This window comes from Rattus rattus, chromosome 13 (genome assembly GCF_011064425.1).
Source record: "Rattus rattus isolate New Zealand chromosome 13, Rrattus_CSIRO_v1, whole genome shotgun sequence".
NCBI lineage: Eukaryota > Metazoa > Chordata > Mammalia > Rodentia > Muridae > Rattus > Rattus rattus.
In genome coordinates this window covers 52,107,394-52,132,535 of record NC_046166.1, presented here as the reverse complement: position 1 = coordinate 52,132,535, position 25,142 = coordinate 52,107,394, and the positions used below count along the sequence as shown (strand labels likewise).

The 25,142-nt window shown below is 39.5% G+C and overlaps 1 protein-coding gene across 1 annotated transcript in view; it reads right to left on the bottom strand.

The window, feature by feature from the left end:
• The window catches only part of Tnks (tankyrase), a 139,766-nt gene that overhangs the window by 69,272 nt on the left and 45,352 nt on the right, over positions 1 to 25,142 (bottom strand). The window contains exon 3 of the mRNA XM_032918953.1: positions 23,647 to 23,742. Within this exon, the coding sequence (XP_032774844.1) occupies positions 23,647 to 23,742 (96 nt within the window). The remainder of the gene's footprint in view (positions 1 to 23,646; positions 23,743 to 25,142) is intronic.

Below are 25,142 nucleotides of genomic sequence, written 5' to 3'. Positions count from 1 at the left end.
AAGAGATCAATTTTGCCTAGAGGTTTAATCAAGAAACATTTTTTTGAAAAAAGCATTGTAATATACCTCACATAAGATAATACAAATATTAAGAGACAGTGTTGAATATCTTGGTATTTTTAATTCTTTGATGGATGTATTTTTCTCTCATAAATGTATCCACCATGTGTATGTAAAATTACATGAGTAATTTCACACTGGCCTTGCTAACAGGCTGGTACCATAAATATTAACTCTTGGAACACTCAAGGACTACAGCAGGCTGGATGGTGGAATTTTCAGTGAACTGTTACTTTAGCATTTTAAGTTGTCTGGCTTTGACAGAATCCCTTTTTGAACTACATTATAAACATGTAAGCATTCAATAGGGATTATCTGAAAAATGATGCTATATATTTTTCTTGCCAGGAACTTTCAGTACAGTATTATTACACTGTAAGCTGTGGGCCTATGAGATGAATGGCCAAACACTTCTAGAATGCTTTATTTTCTTACTTCAAAATACTTACTTCATTTCCTTTTCTCTTGGTGTTGTTAAATGCCAACATTTAATTTTGAATATATAAGAATGCAGGTCCTTTCTAGTGGGTCAGCTCTGGACAAGTAAGAACTGGTAGATTCTTCAGTTTCTTAACTTAAAAGAAATGTGGGGATAGGGAGAAGTCTGCCTTTCTAGATAGAAGGAAACAATACCATGTTATGGAACAGAATGTGAACATGCCAGTCACTGACAGCCATACACTACGTGAGCAAAGAGAAAATGCTCAGAGGCTAAACAATGCTCTGCATCCCTGAAGTGACACCTGCATCCTGTAACCAACAAGCACTGTCAGGGTAATTCTTTCCAACCTGTCATCCTCAGTCCCCTTACAGCAGGCTGGGATTCTGCTCCTACTTTCATCTTTACCATGACACTAAGAGTGGTGCGTGCGCATGACCGTGGAAAAGTGAAGGAACCCTCCACCACATGTCTCTTGAGGGCAGGACAGGGCCTGCCTGACTTGGGAATCACTGAGGAGTTGTAACGAAGAGCATCACTGTTGGGGCCGAAACGCTTCAAACAATCTCAGGCTGTGCTATTATCTTCTACCCATGTGAGTTTGACCAAGTAAGTCGTTTAACCTTTCTCAAAATCTCATGTTTCTCAATTTTTAAAAAAGAAAACTTACTTTATGGGATTGCTCTGAGGGTCAGGGATAACACAAATAAACAGCCAATACTGCTTGACCCCCAGAGAATACCCAAGATAGTAACAACGAAGAACGTGAGTCAGAATGTAAATTCTTGGCTTTTACACTAATAACTGGTCCTTATTTTGCTGTGTAACCAAGGGCAGCATTCATCTTCTCTCATTAAACCCCTTGAAAGTTTTTTAATTAAAAGAACACTTACAGAATATGAGGAAACACACTTCCCAGTCCCCATCATCCTTCTCTGTAATGAGTTTTTGTTTTATTTTGCTTTTTTTTTTCCAGTGAGAAGAGGGTGGCATTTTACATTACTATTCTCTTTTCGGGGGTTGTGTCCCCAGAAAGTTGTAGTCACAGCAGAAGAAAAGTAGAGAAACTGATAAAACCTATTAGTAAATCAAGAGAGAAAGAATAGTCTTAAATATTGAGTAAGAATTGGTGAAAGCTTTCAAAGGAGACGACTGTAAGAGCAATGGGAGGCAGTATCTCTCCCTCTGTGTGCCACAAGACACCAAACCTCATGGTCAGTGGAGGAGCCTCACCAGGATGGCAATCTATTGCTCTTAGAAGGCTTGCAAAGGAGAAAAGCATGCTATTCGTATGGAGGTCCTGTCATAGACATCTATGATGGCCACTAATATTCTAGCTGGTGACCGACCCACTGACAGCTGCAGGAATATCTATCCACAGGTCATCAGAATGATAAGTTATAACGAAGACAAGTGATTTGACACTTCACACCCTTGTTCTTTTTAAGTCAGAAACTGACGTTAAATCATACATAATGGTTTCATGAAATACATGTTGAATGTAGCTTATTTTTATGACATGTGAATGTACCAACCAACCTTGATATGCAACAATATACAAAACTTGATTAAAGTTCACTATGTGCATTGGTCAGCATGTTAAAGCACTTTAAAGTAACATGGACCTAGTATTACCATTTCAGATTTAATATTTACTTATAATATATTGGAATTTAATTTTAATATTGAAGAAATGTACGTCTTTCCTGTTGGTAATCATTGTCTCCAAAATGATGAGATGAGAACACAGGGAACAATGCTTCCTGTGTATGGCCATTAAACAGCTAGAAAAGTGACCACGATCCTTGCTTAGAGTGACTTGCTTTCTAAACAATGACACTGTTAGTCTGGCTTCGTTCCTAGAGCCAGCCTGACTATTGTAATATTTCTGTACTTAACACTGGCCTGTCTGTTTCTTTCCTGAGAAAGGGTCTTACTCAAGAACCCGGGCACATCTTGAACTTGTGATCCTCTTGCCTCAGCCTCCCACACAGCACATATACTGTATGCCTGGAGGGCCTATCCCTTTTGAAACACAGGTAAAAGCCTAGACTAGACCCTATAGGAAACATTCCCAAACTACTCTCAAAATTCTTGTGGGATATACTGTGCCTTGAGACAGCATTCAAAATAACCTTTGACGATGCTAGGGAATGTTTTCTGCAGGGTCACATGGTTGGAGTTTGGTCCCTGGTGTGGCAATGTTGAGAGATGGTGGGACTCTTTAAGAGCTGGGCTCAGTCCAAAGTAAATAGTATAGTCCGAAGCGTCAGTTTTGGCAAGGATGAATGCCAGGCTCCCACAGAAAGTTCCCTTGGGAATGGGTCATTACGAAAAGCAAGCTTGCCCACTCATCCTTCCCACTCTCCATCCAGCCATCGCACTCATGTCTGCTCCCAACAGAGCCCCTCAGCAAAGCTAAGGGATTGGTGACAAGCTTTGGGACCTTCATAACTGTTAGCTCGTTCCTTCCCTTTCTTTAGAAATTGCTCGACTTCACATCAACATAAAAGGTAACACAGCTAGCTGAAGGTTTGTGCTGACAGATGTTTAGTGGTAGCATCCAGTAAGAGACAAGCACACCCAACCTGCAAGTGATCATCACTTGCTATACCATTTACTCTCCATATACTAAAATAAAAGACCTGGTGTCAATTAGTCAACTGGGATTTTTATTTTGTTTGCTTTTTTGAGAGATCTCACTACAGTCCCCATGCTAGCCACCATTTTGTACTTCCACCATAAGCATGAGCTAGCTGAACACAGACATTCAACTTCTATTCAGTTACCACATTTTAATCACAACAAAATATGGAAGGGCATGGTGGTATACAGCTTTAATCCCATCACACAGGAAGCAGGAGCAGGTAGACCACTGTCATTTCAGAACAGCCAAGACTACATAGGACAAAGAGTCCTATGTCAAAACAAACAAAATACAAAAACAAAAAAAAACTAAAACTAACCAACCCCCCCCAAAAAAAACCAGTAACTAACTAAACCCTAAACCCTGTCTCTATTTTTTTATTTGACATTTTGCATGATTATAATTTAAATATCAGTATTTATTTCTTCTGGATAATTTTCTTTTTAGTCTAATTACTGAATAGTAATTGTAATATTCTAAAAACACAAAGTCCCTCCTTTATTTTACAAATCAGTTATAATTTAGGCAGTATTTTCCAGAGAACAGAAAATGAATATGGTTTTTTAATAGAACATAGTTATATATCTGATTAGCTTATTGATGCCTATTAATTTTTTTCTTTACAAGTTAATCCAAACAGTTAACTCCTCAAATACATTTGCCATGCTATCAGAGGTAAGGAAGTCATTCTAAACTTTTTTTTAAAAGATGGAGTTTCTCTGTGTAGCCCTGGCTGGCCTTGAGCCGAGCCTGTATCTGCCTCCTGTGAGCTGGGATTGAAGGCATGTGCCACCAGCACCTGTCAAAGTCACTGTAAGTCTGACCACAGACCGCACTTACTGCTGGAGAGTAAGTGTGCATATGCAAACCTGTGACGGTCTTCACAGAATCAGAGGCACGCATTTACTCTAGGCCATTCAGACTGCCGCCCACTGAGCTTTCTGTTTGTTCCAGACATCAATGAAGTTGGTATTCTTTGTTCTAATCCTGTCCTGTTGGTCCCCCTTTCCTAACTGCTGCAATGCAGTCTGTCCTTACATAGAGATTCTCCTTAACGTTCTTATTTATATTTTTTATTGCTACAGTCTTTATAGTTTTGGAGTTTTTTTGAGACAAGGCCTCAACTTTTAGCCTAGGACAACCTCAATCTTGTAATCCTATTTTAGCCTCACTACTGAAGGCATGTGTCACCATGCTCAGCTGAGATGACACTTTTTAAAGTAAGACTGGGGGGATGGAGGAACCAAGACAGGGTAGTAGGGAATATAGTTAAGAAGAGAACACTAATATTATACATACATACATACATACATACATACATACATACATACACACACACACACACACACACACACACACACACACACACACACACACACGGGAGGGGACGGAAGCTAGCATGGTGACTCTGGTATCAAGAAAGCTAGTCCTCGGGAGGGAAGCTTGTTCAGGTCCTCTGTCTAATGTGTATGGTGTCTTCAGCAATGGGGGCTTCCCTTGCATCCTGGGACCAGAGGGGCATCCATGAACAATAGCAGTAGTCTATACTGTTTTGGAAGCCTCTTGGACAACCCTGACCAATGCCTCAAAGGAAGTCTTCTCACAACTGTTGTTGGGGTGTGAGAAGTCAGACACTCTATGGCACTTGGGTGAAACACTGCCAAGCCCAGATGGGAATTCCTCATTTAAAGTATGTAAGTATACACACTTACATGTATTGTGGGTACATTTAGGTAAATAGTTAACAGCATGATTCCTTAAGGCTTTTACCCTCCCTTTTCTGTATTTATCTCCCTCCACTTCCTAATTAACCCACCCCCATTTCTCCCATTTCCCCATTCGGTCACATGTGGCCTATAAATCTCTCAAGTGCTCTCTTTCCTGTGCCCCAACTTCCCCCACACCCTAACTGTTCCTTTTTACTTTCCTGACTTCTGCAGTTACTTCAGGCCATAGATTCATACCTGAAGACTTGGAAAAGGAATTGTCTTTCTGGGTCTAGGCCACCTCATTCAGTATGACCCACCCCCTTCCTTCCCTTCTCCTCCTCCTCTTCCTTTTTTTGTTTTGGTTTTCAAGACATGGTTTCTCCATGTAGTCTTGGCTGTCCTGGAACTTGCTCTGTAGATCATACTGACCTTGAATTCAGAGATTCGCCTGCTTCTACCTCTCAAGTGCTGGGACTAAAGGTGTGTGCTGACACCACTGCCTGGCTCAGTATGATCTTTTGTAATGCTATCCATTTAGCTAAAGTTCATGATTTCATTTTTCTTCACTGTTGAATGGTCTTGCAAGTGTATACATAGCAGATTTCCACTATCAGTTGAAGGCCATGTAAGGCTGTTTCCATTCCCAGTTATTGTGGTTAGAGAAGCAATGAACACAGCTAAGTATGGCACAGGATGTTCAGTTCCGTGGGTATATGCAGAGGGGGTGGTAAACATGGGTCACACGGATTGATTTTTCTTGTTTTAGGGATTCCCTGTGCTGATTTCCAGGGTGGCTGCAGCAGTCCTCAATCACACCATCAGTCATGCGGGGTCCGCTCTGACCCACATCCTCTCCAACACTTGTTGTATGTTAATTTGTAGATCTTTGCCATTCTGACAAGTGTAGGATGAAACCTCAAAGTTAGTATTTCCTGACTGCTAAGGGTGCTGAACACTTCTGATGTACTTTGTAGCCAGCTTTATTCTTCTGTGAACTCACTGTTCAGACCCTAAGTCCATTTTTAAATGGGTTGTTTGGTTTTCTGATGCTTTATTTGTTTTAATTATTTATAGGTTATGGCTATTAAGCACCTGTCAAATATATAGCTGGCAAAGATTGCCTCACTTTCTGTGGCCTTCCTCTTCAACTAGTTGGGTTTTTCTGTTTTTTTGTTTTGTTTTGTTGTTTTATTTTTTGTTTTGGTTTTGGTTTTGTTTGTTTTTGGGGGTTTTTTTTGTTTGTCTTGGTTTGGCTTTTTGCTGTATAGAAGTTTTTTAGTTTCCTTGTCAACTGCTGGCCTTAATCCTTGAACAGACAGAGTCCTGGTAGAAAGTCCTTCTCTTTACCTATATCATGTCCGGTTTTCTAATTTTTTTCTTTTACAGTGACAAATTATATAGCCAGATAATTTATGACTGATCATATTTATAAGGTACAATATTCTGGTTCATCTTGTACCATTCCAAAGTATTTGTCTCTAGCCCAAATAAATTTAGACACAAAATTTGAATTAGATATATATATAGAAAACTAATGTGACAAAGATAGAAAACTATTTCAAATAAATTTACATTTTAAACAGCCATACATTTTAGAGAATGCACTAAGCCAGAGGCTGAAAATGATTCTCACACAATCTCTCATTCCGTTAGCAATAGATATTATCCATTCATTTGAGTAAATGTAACTCAATTGATAGAAGCAGTCATTTGTATAATGGCTTCTGCATAGAATTATCTAAGAATGGTGACAAAGTCTACCCACCTAGAGCCTGTGATTGGTATAAAACCCCAGCAGGCTATTTTGGGATCCTTGGCAGCCTCATGTTTTATCATCTTGATGACTTTAATAGAGTTAAGTAAAAAAAAATTTGTTTGAAAGAGTGAAAAATTTAAACTGAGGATCCAATTATTTCCTTGGCATCCTTAGTCTACTCTCTGCTTTAGTGTTTAAATCTATAGCTTCCAATGATGAAGACTAAACTGAGAAACCATCAGGTCTTATATAAAATGACTTTGGAGACAGGTCTATCCGAGGGCAGATGAAGGAAGGAACTCACTCACTCACTCACTCACTCACTCACTCACTCACTCACTCACTCACTTCCTCACTCAGAAGTTCCTTCAGGACAGGCACACAACCTATCATCCCAACTGCCCACCAGAAGGGAAGGGAGGGATAGTGTGTGTGTGTGTGTGTGTGTGTGTGTGTGTGTGTGTGTGTGTGTGTGTGTGTGTGTGTGTGTGTGTGTGTGTGTGAGAGAGTGTGTGAGAGACAGTGTGTGAGTGTGTGTGTGTGTGTGTGTGTGTGTGTGTTAAAATCATTACAACTGAGTTGCAAAACCAAGTTTATCTGTTTTCCTTTTTAAAAACTAGCAAAAAATAAAAAAGAAGCATTCTCCGGGGGATTAAAAAACTACATATATAGTGTTATGAATACTCCTTGGCACTAAAGTTCTTATGAATATACTCCAAGAATTTAGCTTTTTGTTGAGGTAAGTAGAATTCTATACTCCATGAAAAATAAAATTTCCAGAATTCACATGTCTTTTATTATAAAATGGTATTAAGGGAAGAGACTGATGAATAGAGCAGACTTGCTTCTGTTAGTACATGAAAACACAGCCTAGAGGGCAGTACAGTCAGGGTGTCTCCATACTTGGTCCTACACAAACCCAACCTCACATGCTAACATGCTGAATTAAAGAAAAACAGTTGTTTTGTACCTATCTACCAAACCCCACAAACAAATCAACCAAACATTCACCATCTAAATGCTGAAGCAAGAATGAGCATTCTGAGAAACACCTCTTAGTGTCCCCCGCCAAAAGCACTGAGGCTGTATCGGAAATTGAACAGACCAGACTGATGACTGCAGTGAGAGAGAACGCAGCCTGTGAGTAAGCAGTCCCATACCCAAGTAGAGGGTGTGAGAGACAGTCAGTAGTTCTTGGGCATTCGCTGGGGAGTTGAGGAAAGAGTCTAAGGAAGAAGAGGTTTGTTCTAAATTGGCTGCAATTAAAAAATAGGGACATGCCCATGGGTAGGTACAAAAGGCAAGTGTCATACACATAAACTGGCTGAGGAAGGTATCGGGAATATTGGGAACTACACAGAGACTCTGCTCACCTCTGTGTTAGCAATGTTATCTTGTTTTCTTCACTTGGCAACTTTTTTTCCCAAAAGCCCCAACTTGAAGCTGATGTTACATGAAATTATTTAGGTCTGAAAGGAGAAAAATATAGCCTGCCCATGTCAAGAGTACCTTGACATGCATGTGGTACATATGCATGTATTTGGTGTGTGGGCACCCCACCACCACACACACAAATGTAATTAAGCATCTAATGATAAAAATGAAATTTAAAAGATGCTATTTATTTCTCAAAGGTTATTTCTCTCAATTGGCTGGACACAATTTCTTACAGTGTGTACCATGGTATTTGCCTCCACTATCAGTTGTCAAGCACTGCTGATTCCAGAGCACTGCCAAACAACAGCCCCTATGGGAAGTAATGCTAAGAATCTCTGGTGACTTTCTCTGGTCCACAGGAAGGACATTCATTATGGTGGTGGGTGAATGTGAGTTTAGAAAGCTTCCAAAGAACCTCACTCACCTTGTCTCTGAGTAAAGGTTTCAGGATACTCCCACCCTCATTTCTATATTTTCTAAGCAAAACTTTCTATACCAAGAGTACTTGACGTACCGGTGACACATCTGCATCCGGTCATGTGCGTGGGCACACCCCAAACTTAAACATGGAAGACTAAAAGTAAACTTTAAAAGATGCTACATAAAAGAACAGAGAACGTTTTCTTCCCTATGCTCTGGATGCTGTCTTTGCCATGTGGGTATAACCATTTTTTGGTAAGGCATTTTGTAAATCCTTTTAAAATTTCTTTTATTTTTTATTATATACCATGTCATTGTCCTTATGAATCTTAATTTTTTTTATTTTTTTGAATATTTACATTTTCTAGTTCACATTTTTGAACCTATTGGCTCAAAAAAATCTTTACTTTCATTTTTGTTTTAATCATAGATTAGTTTTGACAGTTTTTTTTTCTAAAAAAGTATCACATAAAGATCTAAAGCCAAAAAAAACCAACCAACCAGAGACTCATCTTTCCCTGACCTTTCTCTCAGAAACAGACCGTATAAACTAGGATGCATTATCCCTGCATCCTAGAGGAAAGTCAGAGGATGTGACTTAGAGCTCTCGCCTCTTTCAGGAGACTTCTTGGCTCCTGTTAACTCAAATGACAGCACCACTATTGCAGCATAGCATTTGATTCCCTGACACTTACAATGACTGAGGATGGCACTGACACGGGGGCCACGTAAACAGTTACAAGAGAATACAAAGGGATCCAGAACGTTCTATCAGACTATAGGCTGGGTCGTTAATGCCTTCAAGGATCCAGACAACTGGATGTCCAGCCTTAGGACCAGCAGGCGGCCCCACACGTGTACGAGATGGTGGCACTCGAGGTTTGAGTGTGGCTTCCACTCTCACTTGGCCTTCTGCCCTCCCCATCTTAGCTCTCCTTTGCTTCCACATCATCCCCACTCATGCTTCTGTTGGGGGGTGGTGGTGGTAGTGGTGGTGGTGGTGGTGGTGGTGTCACTTTTCTTTTGAAAAGCCATGGGTAAGAAGTTACTAGGTTTTGAAGATGAAAAGAAGATTAATTTTGCAAACAAGTGCACAAAGACACTGCTCTTCTGGAGACGCCTACATCTGCCTGTTACTGCCCCTGGCATTCTAATAACTTCTTTTAAAAAGTCATTTTTGGTCCTGTCAGAAACAATATATCATTCACTCTCAGTACTATTAGAGGATAGTAGAATAATAGAAAAACAACATATGGAAAGACTGAACACCAATAGAGAAAAAAGATGCCTTTTCATTTACCTGGGGCCCATTTCCAAACATTGAAGCCAAATACATATAACTAGAATTGTAAAGAGCAATAAAATTTTTCTCACAAATGGGGGGGGGGGGAGGAACGATGCCAGAATAGCCCTTCTCACCAGGAAGAAGGGCAGTGTGCTTGGATAAGAGGGGTGATCCCCTCAGCTACAGATCCATGGGCAATCTTTCCACTGTGAAAGCTCCTCTTATCTGGGGCTGATTTTCTATTCAATTAAGCTCGTAAGTACGACTTCCTTTAAGACATTTCCATATATAAAATGATACAGTCACTTCAGATAATTACACATTTTCTACGTTCTCTCAAAGGGAATTAAAGCATATCATTCCCTGTATTCTTCTCCATTCCCTGTCAGCCTGTCAATTCTGAAGACTTTCAATGGCCACAGTTTAAAAAAAAAAAAAAAAAAAAAGTGCAGGATTCCAAAACCATCAGAGGGTTATGATCAAATGTATAAAAGCAAGACACTCTTAAACAGCTGCTCTTCTAAGTAGGCCTGATCCATTCCTCAACAAAGTGCTGCTGAGCACATCCTGTAGTCGTGCCCACAAAGCTGAGATGGCTAATTTGGTCACAAAGCTTCCTGAGAACTAGTCAGTATAGCTGGTGTGCAAGCAGGCTAAGGCATCCTTCAGGAAGGGAGTTAACACACTGCACTGTCACTCAATTAGGAGCACAGTGTTTACTGTGGTCTCCTAGAAAACATAAGGCAAAAGCACACAGACAGCATTTGCTTTCAAAAGAACTAAATGCCTAGTAGTTAGCTTAAAAGCAAGATAAAAGGTAAAGAATTAATAACTGCAACAATGTTCATAAGATGTTCTGGCCTAAAATGGCAAGAGAAGTTTAAATTTCATTCATTTTGAAAAGAAACACCTAGTCTTGAGATATTGGATACAAAAGCCCATGGTTGTGGTTAGAAGGGAAATGTAAAGTGGAGGGAGGGAGGGAGGGAGGGAGGGAGGGGGCTGTGCTTTGCCCACATAGATAGCATTTAGGAAGGCTGGAGTGGAAAGTGGGGAACCAGTACATGCACTCACTGTTCATTAGATCCCTCAGCCAAGCAGCAAGCCCTCTGTTTTACCCAGTAATGCTTAAAAACTTTCCAATGGAAATAATTTCAAACGCAGAGAATTTGAAAACTGAACACAGAAGACAGACAGGAACAGTGCCTGACAGGACAGCAATGTGCCCGTGAGCTTCTATGTTCTCTACATATATGTCCATGCCCTAGACACATGGCATCTGTCTTGGTGTCTTCTCAGGTACCACCCCTGCTTATGCACAGATGTATCTGACTCTCTCATTGGTGACGACACATTGAAATGGGGCTTAAATGTGACTATTTGAAATACAGAGAGCTTGTCTGTATCCACAGCCTGGGATTTCCTCTTCATCCCGACTTCCTTAGCAAGCATGGCAGACTTCCTGGTTAAGCTTGCCCCAGAACAGTACCCTCTAGGAATACCTCTGGATTCTCATGTTTTCCCTCCGTCTTCCTGTCCCGTTCTCTCAGGCTTCTTTTCTGACATTTCAACTTTCTTGAATATTATCAATTTTAATGTTTTCTGGTTTATCATTCCTGTGTTTCATTTTACAAACGGAAAAAGTTTTTAAATGATTAAGTAAAAACACTTCACTATATACTAGGAATCTATTTCTGCTGAAACAATTAATTCACCTCAATGGTTGGTAGCTACAAGAACAAAGGAGTCTGGGAATGGTTAGCTGAATGATTTTGACTCAGCATCTCAGGGCTGCATCTAAGCTACAGGACAAGCTTGAGGACAAGACTTGACACTGGAAATCGACTGCAGCCTTCACAGGATACAGCTGGCAGGCCTCAGGTTATCTGACTGGGCAGGTACTCCAGTGCCACATTACAGGCCTCCCTAGAGAGTCGCTCAAAATACAGCACCGTGCTGTCTCTAGAGTAGGATAATCCAAGAGATCAAGGAAGGCCGTGTCCGAGACAAAAACCACACAGTAATGACATACCATAATTCTGATACATGGAGAGGCTAGGAGTAACATAAAGATGTCAAAACCAAGACACAAGGAGCCAACTACTACATATTGTTGCTTACAGAAAGAATGTCGTATCATAAATACCTTGTCATACTCATCTTAAAAGTCTACCTGGAGACTAACCCATCAATAGTTCACAGAGAACCTATTTTATATATGTGAAATACTCTATTGGACATACAAAATACTGGTCACTAGCCATTTAGGTAGACTACAATTTTTGTAATTAAAAATAGATAACCCATTGCTTATATATTTTGTGACTGAAAAACAATGTGTTACAAAATCTAGTCTGAATTCCCAATATATTAAAGTTGTTTAGAAGAGTGCTGGTTGGCGTGTTTTTGAAAGAAAGAGATAAACTCTTACTGCACCTTTCCTGTCATTTAAAACAGCTTTACTATATGTTTTTCAAGCACTTGATATAAAGGATGCACAACAATCAGTAACTGTTACCTGCATCCCAGCAAATCTAAGGAACAGAGATAGCGGTGGCATCACTAAGCAAAGAGCAGAAAGTGTTGAAAGGGCGGTGAGGGGGGAGGTGGGTGAGCGACGCAAATGTTACAGTAGACTCTGTAAAGAACGGGTAACTACTAGGTAAAGACAGAGCAAATGACAGGCCACTTTTAAATGTTTATAAAAAGGTTCAGAGTTCAAAAACTGAAGAAATACAGTTACCAGGCATTACTGGAAAAAGTCATAAGCTAAGAACCATTTCCATAAAACAGTAGAAAGATGAACTGTATTATACCTGAGATAATACTGCACTAATGCTTTATTTCCCAATTATGATTGTTAGTTTTGGCTAGTATCTTTGTTCTTAGGAGAGAATATTTCCTAAAGAGTTGAGCCACGAAGCACCACATACTGTAACTGACTCTAATGATACAGTAAAGGTAAGTGTAAGGGTGTGTGCATGAGAGTGGGTCTGACTAGGTAGGCCTGGTAAATCTACATAAAAATTACGGTAAAACTTGATTTTATCACCCTGCCGGGATTTGGCATCACCTAGGAGACAGACATCTGGGGATGCTGGTGAGAGTGTTTCCACCGAACTTTAACTGAGAGGGATGATCCTCCAGAATGTGGGCAGCACCAGAACGTAGGTCTAGGTCCAGGTTCTATAAAACAAGGAGGACAAAGTGGGCTGCCCACCAGCATTCATCTCTGACTTCTGCTCACACAGACTGTGACCAATTTTCTTCACACGTAGTCATGCTTTCTCTCCCATAAAAAATTGTTACACTGTTAATAATAAGTCTGTTCTAGTCTATCAATAACTATCCATCTACTGACTAATTTATTTTACAGGTATATCACTGAGGCTTATGATCATAACAATAAGCAAAAAGAATTCTACTTCTCAAGAATCTAATACTAGGAGGAATGAGAATCAGGCAATATATAAATGAAGTCATTGAAAACAGGAACAGGTGGGGATGGGAAGAGTAATGAACTGTGGCATGCATGCACAAATTCCCCTTTATAATTAACTACTGCATCCTCTAACCATTTAACCTCTACCCCATTTGGATATAAAAGTGTTGCCAGTGATAAGATCTGTTCAGCAGAAGGTTTAAGTTAAGAGTACATGTCCCCTGGGATTCCAGTAATATGCTTTCCTAGTCTAGGGCTGTCAGGGACTGATGATCCAATGGCTTGCTAAGTAGATGAGGGTAACTGAGTTAGCCTTTTATTAGCAGCTGACATTCTCTTCACTGGTACCTAAAGCATGCTGGGAGATGTCATTACACAGGTGTTAGAACAGCTATCCCTAAACACATTAGTAGAGATGTGAAAGTGGTTTTTGTTTTTAGGATAATGTAACATTTCACATCCTACCCCAGACTCCATAGCCTCAGCGTAACATTATACAGCAACACTGGTACTGAGCACAGCAAGGCTGAAGCAGAACAGGCAAGATGGTATTCTGCATAGGGCCACAAGTAAACTCTCCAACAGCAAGCTACTTACTTTAATTATAGAATTCAATTATATTACTATATAATTAACAGTGCTTCCTCAAACCTAAGTGATCTTTCCCATAATTTTAATATTCAATAACATCAGAATCTTTTTTAATGATAAAATTTTCATGCCATATGTTCAGTAACTCTTTAAGGTCTTTGAAATTTCTTCGAAATTATATATATAAATTATATATATAAAATTATAATATAAAAGTTGTTGGGCTATTTTAAACTTAAAACTGAGTCAAAGAATAGATGGAATTAGTAAACAGCATAGGAAGAGGCCAACACAAGGGAAGACTATGGGATTGTCCTCTCATCCCATTATCAACTGATAAAACATTAGGCTGTTAACAATTTTTATTTTTCATCACAATTAGTAAATGGAACAGTAAATACCAAAATCATAATTTTACTTTTATTCCATTTTAAAAGCTAAAACATTCAGCAATTCTCTATATTACCTGCTTGTCAATATCACAATACCAGTGATCCAATATTATCTCATTGCATCTTATAATTGCTTATATCTTGGACCCTAATTGGGAGAGATTTAGAAAATCAGGAATATCACAGAAATTCAAGCTGATTATTCTCATAGATCTTCATAGTATCAAGAGTAACGAGTAGAAATGACTGATTAAAATACTTTCAGGAGACTAGAAAGATGACTTAGGTATTAAGAGCACAAACTGTTCTAGAAAACCCAGGTCTCATTCCCAGCACCCATGTTCTATTGACAACTACAAGTAATACCAATTCAAGGGGGTCTAACATCTTCCCCTGGCTTCCTCCTTGAGCACTGGCATGCTCATGGCATATACTCATACAAACATGCACATATACACATAAATAAAAACAAATCTTTAGGTGAGTATGAAGGGGTGGGTAGATCTGGGAGGAAATAAGATAAATATCATTATAATACATTGTATAAAATTCTCAATTCTCTTTAATCCCAGCACTTGAGAGGCAGAGGCAAACAGAGCTCTGTGAGTTCAAGGCCAGTCTGGTCTACAAAATGAGTTCAAGGCCAGTCCTCTCTACAAAATGAGTTCTAGGACAGGATAACCAGGACTGTTACACAGAGAAACCCTGTCTTTAATAAACAAAACAAACAAACAAAAAGCAAGTAAATAAATAAAGCAAAAAAAAAAATCCTCAATTCTCAAAGGAGATTCAAAGGTAATTTTTATTTTGCATTTGTGGGGATTTTGACTGCATGTATGTTTGTACAAGTGCCTGTGAAAAACCAGAAGTGAGTATCAAACACCCTGGAAGTGGCCTTTCAGATGGTTGTGAACTATCTATCATCTGTGTGGGTGCTGAGAACTAAACCGAGTCCTTTGGAAGAGCAGCAAGTGCTCCTAACCACTAAGTCATCCTGCTGGTTCCCAAAACAAATGCTTTTTAAAAAAATTATGGGACTAGAGAGATGGCTCAGTGGTTAAGAACACTTCCTGGTCTTCCAGAGATCCAAGGTTCAATCCCCAGCACCAACATGGTAGCTTACAACTGTCTAAAATAGTATGCGATCCATTTCCCTCTTCCGGTGTGCACCTATACATGCAAACGAAACATTCATGTACATATATCAAAGTAGTTTAGATCGCTGGGAAAATAGAGTAAATATCATTTTCCCTATTACTATCAGTAAGCACACTTAGAAAATTTACATGTGATGCGTCAAACAAAAATAAGAGAATCTTAAGAGGTAGACAAAAGCTCAACCAAGTAGGACTTCAGGAGAAGGAACAATATAGTATTCCGTTCCCAAGCTCTTCTTAACTCTACATATCCTAAAACTTGGGAACTAAAAAGGCTGGGAACTTGGAAATATCAACTGCCATAGCTAACATGACCCCTACATTCCTCTGAGAACCAAACAAAACCTATCAAGACAGGCAACTTGTGCAAAGTGGCCAGCGTTCTCCAGTGAAATACCTTCCATATCTAAATACCCTCCAAATACATAGCCTATCCCACCTATGCCAACTAAAAGCCAGTGACAACCATAAATGTGCAATCTTTCCAGGCTTGAATTAGAAAGCCCAACATGCTCCTACATTTTCTCACCGGTGTGAGGTCAGCACCATGACGTCAGTGGAGGTCACACAAATAAATGTAGTGAGAAACAATAGTATCCAACCACAAAATTATCAATAGCAGTGTGGAAAGGAGGCGACATCCACTCCCTCTGCTCTGGGTGCCTGACCAGGCATGAACCTACACACAGCTCATACCAGGAGGCAGTACCTCTCCCTCTTGCAGTTCTTTTGCCAGAGCAGAGTAAAATGAAGACACAATCTCACACCACAATGTATAGTGTCAACAGAAATGAGTGCATCTGCTACAGGACGATCATCGCAAATAAGTAAAAGGGACAATCAATAGTCTACGATTTCTTATTGCTACCTAACAAATTATCATAACAAATATATTACACTAAAGTTCTAGGAGTCAGAAATCTACCTTGAGCCTTGGGGAAATCTACATTCACCAGTTAAAATAACAGAACCTGGCAGAAAGACAGAATACTACCCAATTATTTTGTGTGAAAGAAATTAATTCTAATCTAATGAATGAATTGGTAGGTTAAGAGTAAGTAGGTAGATAAATGCCTTGCAAGTATGTTTTTAAAGCATGAGAGACTATATCATTATCAGTTAAGTAGAATTTAGAATAAAGAAAATGATCAGACAGTCCTGACATAAGGAAAACAGGGCTAGTTCACCATGAAACATGCTATTTTAAATATGCCTGCACCAAATTACAAAAATGCAGTACATTTGAAGCAAATACAGACAGAACTTAAAGGGAGGTACAAATTTACAATTTTAGTTAAAGCTTTACTACCACTCTCTTAATTGATTAAACTAGAGAGAAAACTCAATCAGGACACAGAGCAAACACATCTAGGATACAATTATCAACCTCACGTTCTTTTATCATACTCACAGAACTTACACCAATAGAGAACACACTATGGACCATGAAATGAACAAAATACAAACCAAATACCCCAAAGAATTTAAAATGAAACAGCATTTTCCCAGAACTCGACTCCACACGAAAGCAACATAAAAAGGTAACAGTGAACCTTCAAATATTTAAGATCAAACATCAGTAAGAAGTCTGTGGATTATGGAGGAATTACTTAATGCTAAAAGAATATCAAACTGAATAACTATAAAAACAGATCAACAGTTATGAGACACAGTAGAAGGAATGTTTAGAACAAACTTCTTAACAGTGAATGCATGCTAGAGGAAAAAGCCACACCTGGTCAAGTTCTACTTTCTTTCTTCAAACATCAAGAAAAGAAAAGCAGGCTCAGTGTAGAGAGAAGGAAAGAAAGAATGTCAAAATAGAAAAACACTTGAAACTAATAAGTTTTTAAAATATCAATGAAACTGACAAAGAAAAATACAAATGACAAATATCAAGAAGAAACAATATCACTACTGAGTCTAGAAAGGGCAGCAGCCTGTAAGACACAGGAAAACACTAAAGAACTCTATAAACAAATTTGAGTGTTCACTTAACCATAACTCAGCAATTCTTCGAAAGACCTACCAGGAGCCACATAAGGAGAAATACATAACCTGACTGTCCTATCTGTATTAAACAATTAAGGTAACAAAGCACCAGGCCCAAAGGGTTAGAAGTTTATTCTAACAAAAAGGGGAGAAGTTGGGGGGGGGGGTGGCATGTTTCACAATCTCCTTAAAGAAAAAAACAGGGACAGGGGTGGGGGGTGGTGATGGAGGGAGAGCAAAGGGAAAGTCTCCTGTTTCAGACTACCCCAGTCAACAGTACATAACTAGAACACAGCAAACACCCGTATGGTGTAGATATTCTATATACCAACATACGGTATCAAAATCTCCTTGTGATACTTGTGAAACAGTTTTACAAGATATGACCACTAGGGAAGGTAATAAAGAGTATGGGGTGGGGGGTATCTCCTTGTACTATCTGCTACATATGTACACGAATCTATAATGGGATCAACATCAAAATTTCAAGGAAAGAGCTAGTAATCTTACAACAGCAAAACATTAATAAATTCTAGCACCATCTATAACACATAAACGTGGGAGTTGGCTATATAGTAAATCACTTGCCTAACATGATGATGCCTAAATTCTAATGTCCAATACCACAATGCCCCCCACAAAGCAAAAACTAGTAAGTTTACCATAATGAAATTTAAAAGAACCATTTAAAATAGCAATTTGGCCACACTTCTAATCAAAAATGTACAGAACTGCGAATTTAGTACCAAGAATATCACAGCAACTATCCAAGTGCCCTGGGCTTTGCTTCACAATTTTAGGACAGGAGTTTCATGCTAAAAGGAGAGAACAAGGCAAGTATCCAATCTGATCACCTGGCTCCATTCTCTGCCCTGGGGCTCTCTGACAAAGGACACTGGACGTCTTTGAGCTTGTTATCCCCTGCCTTCACTCCCACAAAGGTCAAAGCTGGTCTTACAAGTATGTGCCATCATTTGGTTTTGATGACATAAGCTTGATGACTTTAAATATACATAAAAACAGTTGATATTGAATAGCCTGAAATACTAGAGTGCTGGGGTCATCCAACATTGTTAGAAATTATGAAGTTATATGGGTGTTTCTGACAAGAACTCTTATATGGTCTATTTACATTATTTTACCTGTCTCTATCAATAACTCAAACATTTTGAATATCATATACACTTATGGTTCAGAAGGCAGTACATCAATTGTAAGCAGCCCAAAACAATTTTAATAAAGAAGAAAATATATTAAGATTATGAGCTGGAGGGGGCTAAAGAGATGGCTCAGCGGTTAAGAGCACTGACTGCTTTTCAGAGGTCCTGAGTTCAATTCCCAGCAACCACATGGTGGCTCACAACCATCTGTAATGAGATCTAATGCCCTCTTCTGGTGTGTCTTGAGACAGCTACAATGTATTCATATACATTAAATAAATAATTTAAAAACAAAAAATTATGAGCTAGAGAGATAGCTCAGCTGTTAAGAGAACTTTCTGTTCTTCCAAAGAACCCATGTTTAATTCCCAGCACCTATAAAGCAGTGGTCTGTAACACCACTTCCTAAGAATCCAATGTTCCCTTCTAACATCCACAGGCACAGGTACACATATGGTACAAAGACATGCATTCAGGCAAAGCATCCATAAATGTATGTTTTTTTTTAAATTAAGATTATGATATGTCAATTAATGACTAATGATGATCTTCTCTGTCATTTGCTCAGTTACCAAAAGTTAGATCTAATCACTCAATACACTGTAAGTCCTGAGTTCAATCTTTCACTCTATTAATACAAGCAAATAAAGGTCACAAAACATGCCAGGTATCAACAAATTCATGAAGAAACAAGATTAGTTCATGGAACAAGAGGCAAGATGGTAGAACATCTGGACAGATACCTAACTGGTGAGTCACAAAGTTCTATAGTATGGCTTACTTCACACAAAGAAAAGAGCTGTGTGTCTCAGAAACAACAAACATCCAACTGTATGAAAATATGGAGCAGAGAATAAAACACTGAAACATGCAAGACACGAGCAAGAAAGATCAAGACAGGCCATAGCTGAAAACAACTGGTTTTATCCAGGGGTGACGGGAATATGTTAGAGAATAGGATCCTGATTTAGACACTATAAAGAATGCCCTGGCTACAGTGAAGAGACCTGGCATTCAGAGCCCCATAGTGACTGTTGTCAAGGAAGAAAGAGGATAAAGATTTGGGCCCCAAGGCTAAGGCATAAGATGGTGAGAAACAGGAGGTACAGGGATCTGAAAGTACAGTACGTACACCTAACATCAAGAAAGTGGATGAGACATGTACAAAAAGAATGAGAAACCCTTTCCTTAAGTAAACCCACAGTGGTCAGAGCTAGGCAGGCAGAGTCCAGATCCTTAAAGTCCTCATGAATTCTTCTGCTTGCCTAAAGAAGCAGTGGGAAGCAGTGGAGTAGGGAGCCAGCCTCTACAGGTGCCCTCCACATCAACAGTGTCTGAGGTGCTGAGCCATCGCCGGTCACTCTGCAGCACAGGGAGGCTGCCCAGCACCAAGGATGAAGATTTCCTCAGAAGTACAATGAGCTCAGGTTAAAGCAGTAGCTCAGGTGACCTCAAACTTGCAGTGAGGGTCCTGCCTCAGTTTACCACGTGCTGGGGTTACAGGAGTGAGCAGGGTTATTTAGCTTTCAGGCTCCTCTGTGCAAAACCTCCTTCTCCCTTATTTTTGTTTCTCAATAGTAACTAGGAAGGGTCTAGGGCCAATTTCCAGGCCTACCTTGTGACCACAGAAACACACGTAGTTCATAGTCTATCACTGATCTTGCCAAAGATAAACATTTCTTGGGCCATCTACCCTTCCCTAAACTCTCAGTCTTAACCAGTTTTCACCTCGCCTGATTCATCCCATTCTTTCCACAGTGCCTTTCTCAGAGATTTTTTTTTTTTTACTTTACATAGGGGGAAAAATCCTCCTCCCCCCCTTCCTCCCCCCCGGGGAGCATAGGACCGAACCCAGGGCCTTGCAAGCACACTGAGCTAAATCCCCAACCCAGAAAAAGTCCTCCTTAGACCTGCTAAGAAACAATGTCTTTTCTTTTCATGATTTTTTTCTGGACAGGGTTTGTGCAGCCCTGGCTGCCTTGGAACTTGCTCTGTAGAGGAAGGCTAGCCTGGAACTCACAAAGATCAACCTTGCTTTTGCCTCCTGAGTACTAAGATAAAAGGTGTGCACCACAACTGCCTGGCTAACAATGCCTTTTTAACACATTTAGGCATTCCCATGATTATATCACATGCAATATAAACAAACCTTCAAATACATCCAAGTCAAGAACAGAAACACCCATTTCTATGTACTGAGCCTGAATACGGTAAAGAAGCACAATTTTGGTGAAACTGATGATCTCAAAGTCACAAAGATAAATAAAAGCAAAAATAAGAGTCTGTAGAGTGCTTGTCTATAATACTCCAAGCCCTGGCTCACATACCATTACATCAAACATTGCATATTATATATGAATGTCATTAGCAAACCACAAATGTATGTATATGTACATATTCTATTCAGTACTACATAACATGCATTGCTGTGTACTAGTAGAAAAGGAAAGGCTACACCAAGTAAATCAAGGCCATCTCTAAGGGAAAATTATGATCTTTTTTGTATGTTTTTCTTACTTCCCTCTATTTCCAAATGTATTTTTTATAAACAGAAAAAGTCTAAACTGTTACTCTTAAAAATCTAAAATTATAGCACACCAAATATCTTGTTCAATAATATTTACATTAACTTTGACATTTTATATACTTGTTCTAAAAACCAACACAAAAACCATACAAACAAGCCCTCACTGTTTTCAAGTCCCCCAGCTGATTACCTAGAACACAGGTAATTAACAAAAGCTAAAACCTTTTAGACTTCTATAAACTTCATCATTCACTCAGACAGTTCAGCAAATATTTGAACCAGTCTTTCCAATTAGCCTCCTCTTTCAAATGTCTAATGGCAGTACCCAAAGCAAAAGCTAATGGTCGACTCAGACTGACAGTCTGTGCTTGCTTTTTAAAGCAGTCTTTATGTAAAAACAGAATCAATCAAACACAGTTAATGTTCTATAAAGGACACTTCCTCTTTGGTAACTCGCTTTAAGGTATACCTGCACATTGTTTGGCTAATGTAGCAAACTTGTAACATAAATGATAAACTATCAGGTTTTCAGCACTAAACACCGCCAGGGAAATTAAAGAAAGAAAATCACTCTCAAGTTATATAACGGTACTGCAACTCATCTGGAATAAAAATGAAACTCAGAATAAGTCTAACACCTCTAAGATATTCCTTTCAAGAGCCTCCCTCTCCTTTAGGAGAATGTGATAAGGACTGAACGTGGGTGTTACATTTACTAGACAAGACTGGACCATGTCCTGAGCCCACTTCCCTTTGTAATATCAATACTTATAAAATTTAGTTTGGAAAATAATATTTCCTTCATAACCCCATCAGAAAGAACCCCTTAGTAACAAGCCTATATGGGATGAAATCCACTCTGAAACAGCTCACCTGAATGTTTCTTTAATTAATGTTGGAAAGCATGAATGTGCAGTAGAATGTTTTATATTTCCAAGAAAACTACTATTCTAAACTTTTTGCCTTAAACCACAACTGAAAGAAAAGTTGCCTTAAGAATATTTTTAAAAGGAACCGTGCCGGTATAAGTAGTTTTATTAACTAAGAAAAATGTAGAATCTCCCCATCTAAGCAGAGTGCAATGCTAGACAGTGTCTAAGTCCACTTCAGATAGGGTATCTGTCCTCCAGCGTGCTCCAGCCTCTTCAAACCAGTATGCCATACACAGCGCTTCCTAAAACCATCCTCTCTGACCTGCAGTAAAATTGGGAGGCAGCTTCTTATGGTTATGGCTTATGTCTAAACTTACGTCTTTCAAAAAGTAGTCCTAAAGGCAATGATGCATCAAATGCACCTAGCAAATGAGCAGGCAGGCAGAGAGAGGGAGAAGAGGAAAGGTCAGGGGGAGGACACTCAGAAATGCAGTCTTGCTTGGCATCTGTCACGTACTGTCAGCTACTCGGAGAGGAGCGGTTTCCGTACTGTATTTCTCCTCCGGCCAGAGACCATGAAAGCTGCTATAGTGTTGGGCACGGCTGTTTAATAAGAGACTGGAGATTTCGGGACCTAGGCAGGTCGGAGACAAATCAGGTAGGCCTGATGTCATCATTTAAAGCTGTGCATTAACTTGATCTCCACTGACTGAAACAAGTTTTATTCCTCTGGTATATGCTCTCCTCATGCAGCAGCAACTCATTTAATCTTTAATTAATTGAGAAATATCAGATTACTCTGATTTAGCAGCGATTATATTAATTTTAGCACAGTGGGAAGTTGTCTTCCCATGTAGAGTAATTAAGCAAAATTCCCTATATTTTTAAAGCTTTCTGTACATAAATGCCTTCTATTCACCTCCCAATCTCTATTAAGAGAGCACAGCAGACTGAAAACTTAAACACAGATCTCTCGTGGTTAAGAGTCACTTACTTCCACACAATCTACAACAGCACTGTTAGTACTGGGTGACAAAGAGGCTCCAAATTACAAAGTAAAAGAGGGCAAAGGCAGCAGGGCTGAGAACAAAAACAAACAGAGCCAATGCAGCACTGAGAACGAGGATCAATGAGAACAGCAGCTCAGGATGGAGCCGTTAAACATAATCTTGCAGACCATGAGGAGGGGTGCTTTCTACCCTCAGGGTCTCCTCTGTGATGGCTCTGAGCATTCACTTTAATAAAATTAAAAAGCCCCAAATCTGTCTTATCAGAGGTAAAAAGACAATATATTACCCCAGTCCAAAAAACTTAGCTCTCAGGGGAAAAGTGCACAGATACAATAAAATACATAGAGTGGGCAAGGAGAGCACCAGGGGTTTAACTGCTGACCCAGGGATAGGGCAGCAGGTGGGCTTTCCAGTGAAAACTGCTTCCACAGTAACACAAATGCCCTTGTCTGCTCAACAGTGAAGGGCTTTAAAAACCAGCTGAGAAGAGGGGTAGGAAAACTGTGATGTAAGCCATAACACTGACAAAATATGAGAAACACTATGATTTAATGCTGTAATTCTCAGTGCTATAAGCAGAAAATTAATATATCTCAATCTATATGACATATATACATAAACAGGTATATATCTCAACACGATTAATAAGATACATAGCCAATCAATAAGGCACTTTCTTAGCTTCATTAGTAGAAAATATTCAGTGCATGAGAATCTTATAAAATCAGTCTACTAGCTCTGGTTCCTTACCTGTGAGGACAGCCTTTGCTGAAGGATCTGCCAGGTCCAGAGCCGATTTCCCATCGGTGTTCCGGATGTTTGGATCAGCTCCGTGCTGCAGCAGCACTGTGCAGGGAAAGCAGAAACAGTATCTTACCTCGGGGATACAGAGATTATTTACTGGTAAGTGTCGCCTCGGCATGGTGTAGGCATAAACATACATTGCACAATTTTTTCTCTTTCAAGAAAAGAAAAATGAAAGAAAAAGGGAAAAAAAGCACTGCAGCAAAGGATCTTCTCTAGAGTAAAGCGAAGTTGGCAACTTATGGTACAGTACTATCACATGACTTGACATCATAACCATGAAACTAGACGCTGCCTGGACAGTCCTGCCTTGCCTCCCAAGGCAGCAGTATGGGAGCTGTGTGCCTGCTCACTGGCTCGCTCGGTGAGATGCGCTAGCTGAAGCTGCCCTCTCTTTACTACCACTGTGACTGCTTGTTGCTGCTGCTGCCTCACTGCTCAATTTCCACACACTTCCTCTCTCAGAAGGGTTGTAACCCTGTGCAAGGCTTTTAGTGGCTCAGGGCTTACACATGAAACTCACCATAGACACGCTGGCTTGCTTCCAGAAGTTTAACAGACACAGTAATGCATGCAACTCCAGCTCTTACAGCCACGCTACGAAAAAGAACCATCTCCTTCCTGTATTATGATCCTCCTTCAAATTTCTAGAACTAGAAATCCAGCCTCTGAAATGCATATAACAAGGTATTTCATAAAAGCTACAGAGGATCCTTAAGATTCAGAACCTCTTATAAATGAATGGCAGGTAAATAAAATATGGCGGGCACTGTGGTGAGTATCTAACGTCCACTAAACCACCTCTGCTATCTGGTCTTTAAACAGAGAACAGGTTAGCTATCTTCTGTCAAACCCCGAAATCCAAAGCCGTGAGGAAAGCGAGTCCTCTGAGCACTACATAACCACATAACTACACAGCACTAAGTTTATCCGAATCACTTGCAGGATTTACTATATTTACTGCGGTGGGGACACAATGTGGAGGTAAGAGGACAATCATTTGTACATGTGGATCCCAAGGATTAAATTCTGGTTCTGAGGACTGGTGACAAGTATCGTTACCCACTGAGCCATCTCATTAGCCACTATTGGTCATTTTTTTCCTAAGCAAAAGAAATTTTCATTCTTTAGCAAAATATATACTAAAGAACCAAATTTAAACTAATACTCCAATTTAGAACTCTCATTGACATACATGGGATTGTAGCAATGAGGGCTAAGAATGTAACTCGCTGGTAGAGTACACACCTACCACGGTAGATGTGAAACACAAATAAATCTCACATTGAGACCTGGATTCCAGACTCAAAACATCTCAAAAAATATATATATAATATATATATAATATATATGTATATATATATATATATATGTGCAAATATTACAAAATCCTGGGGAGGGTGGGTCGGTCTCATACATTTTATTAGATCTTACATGGGATC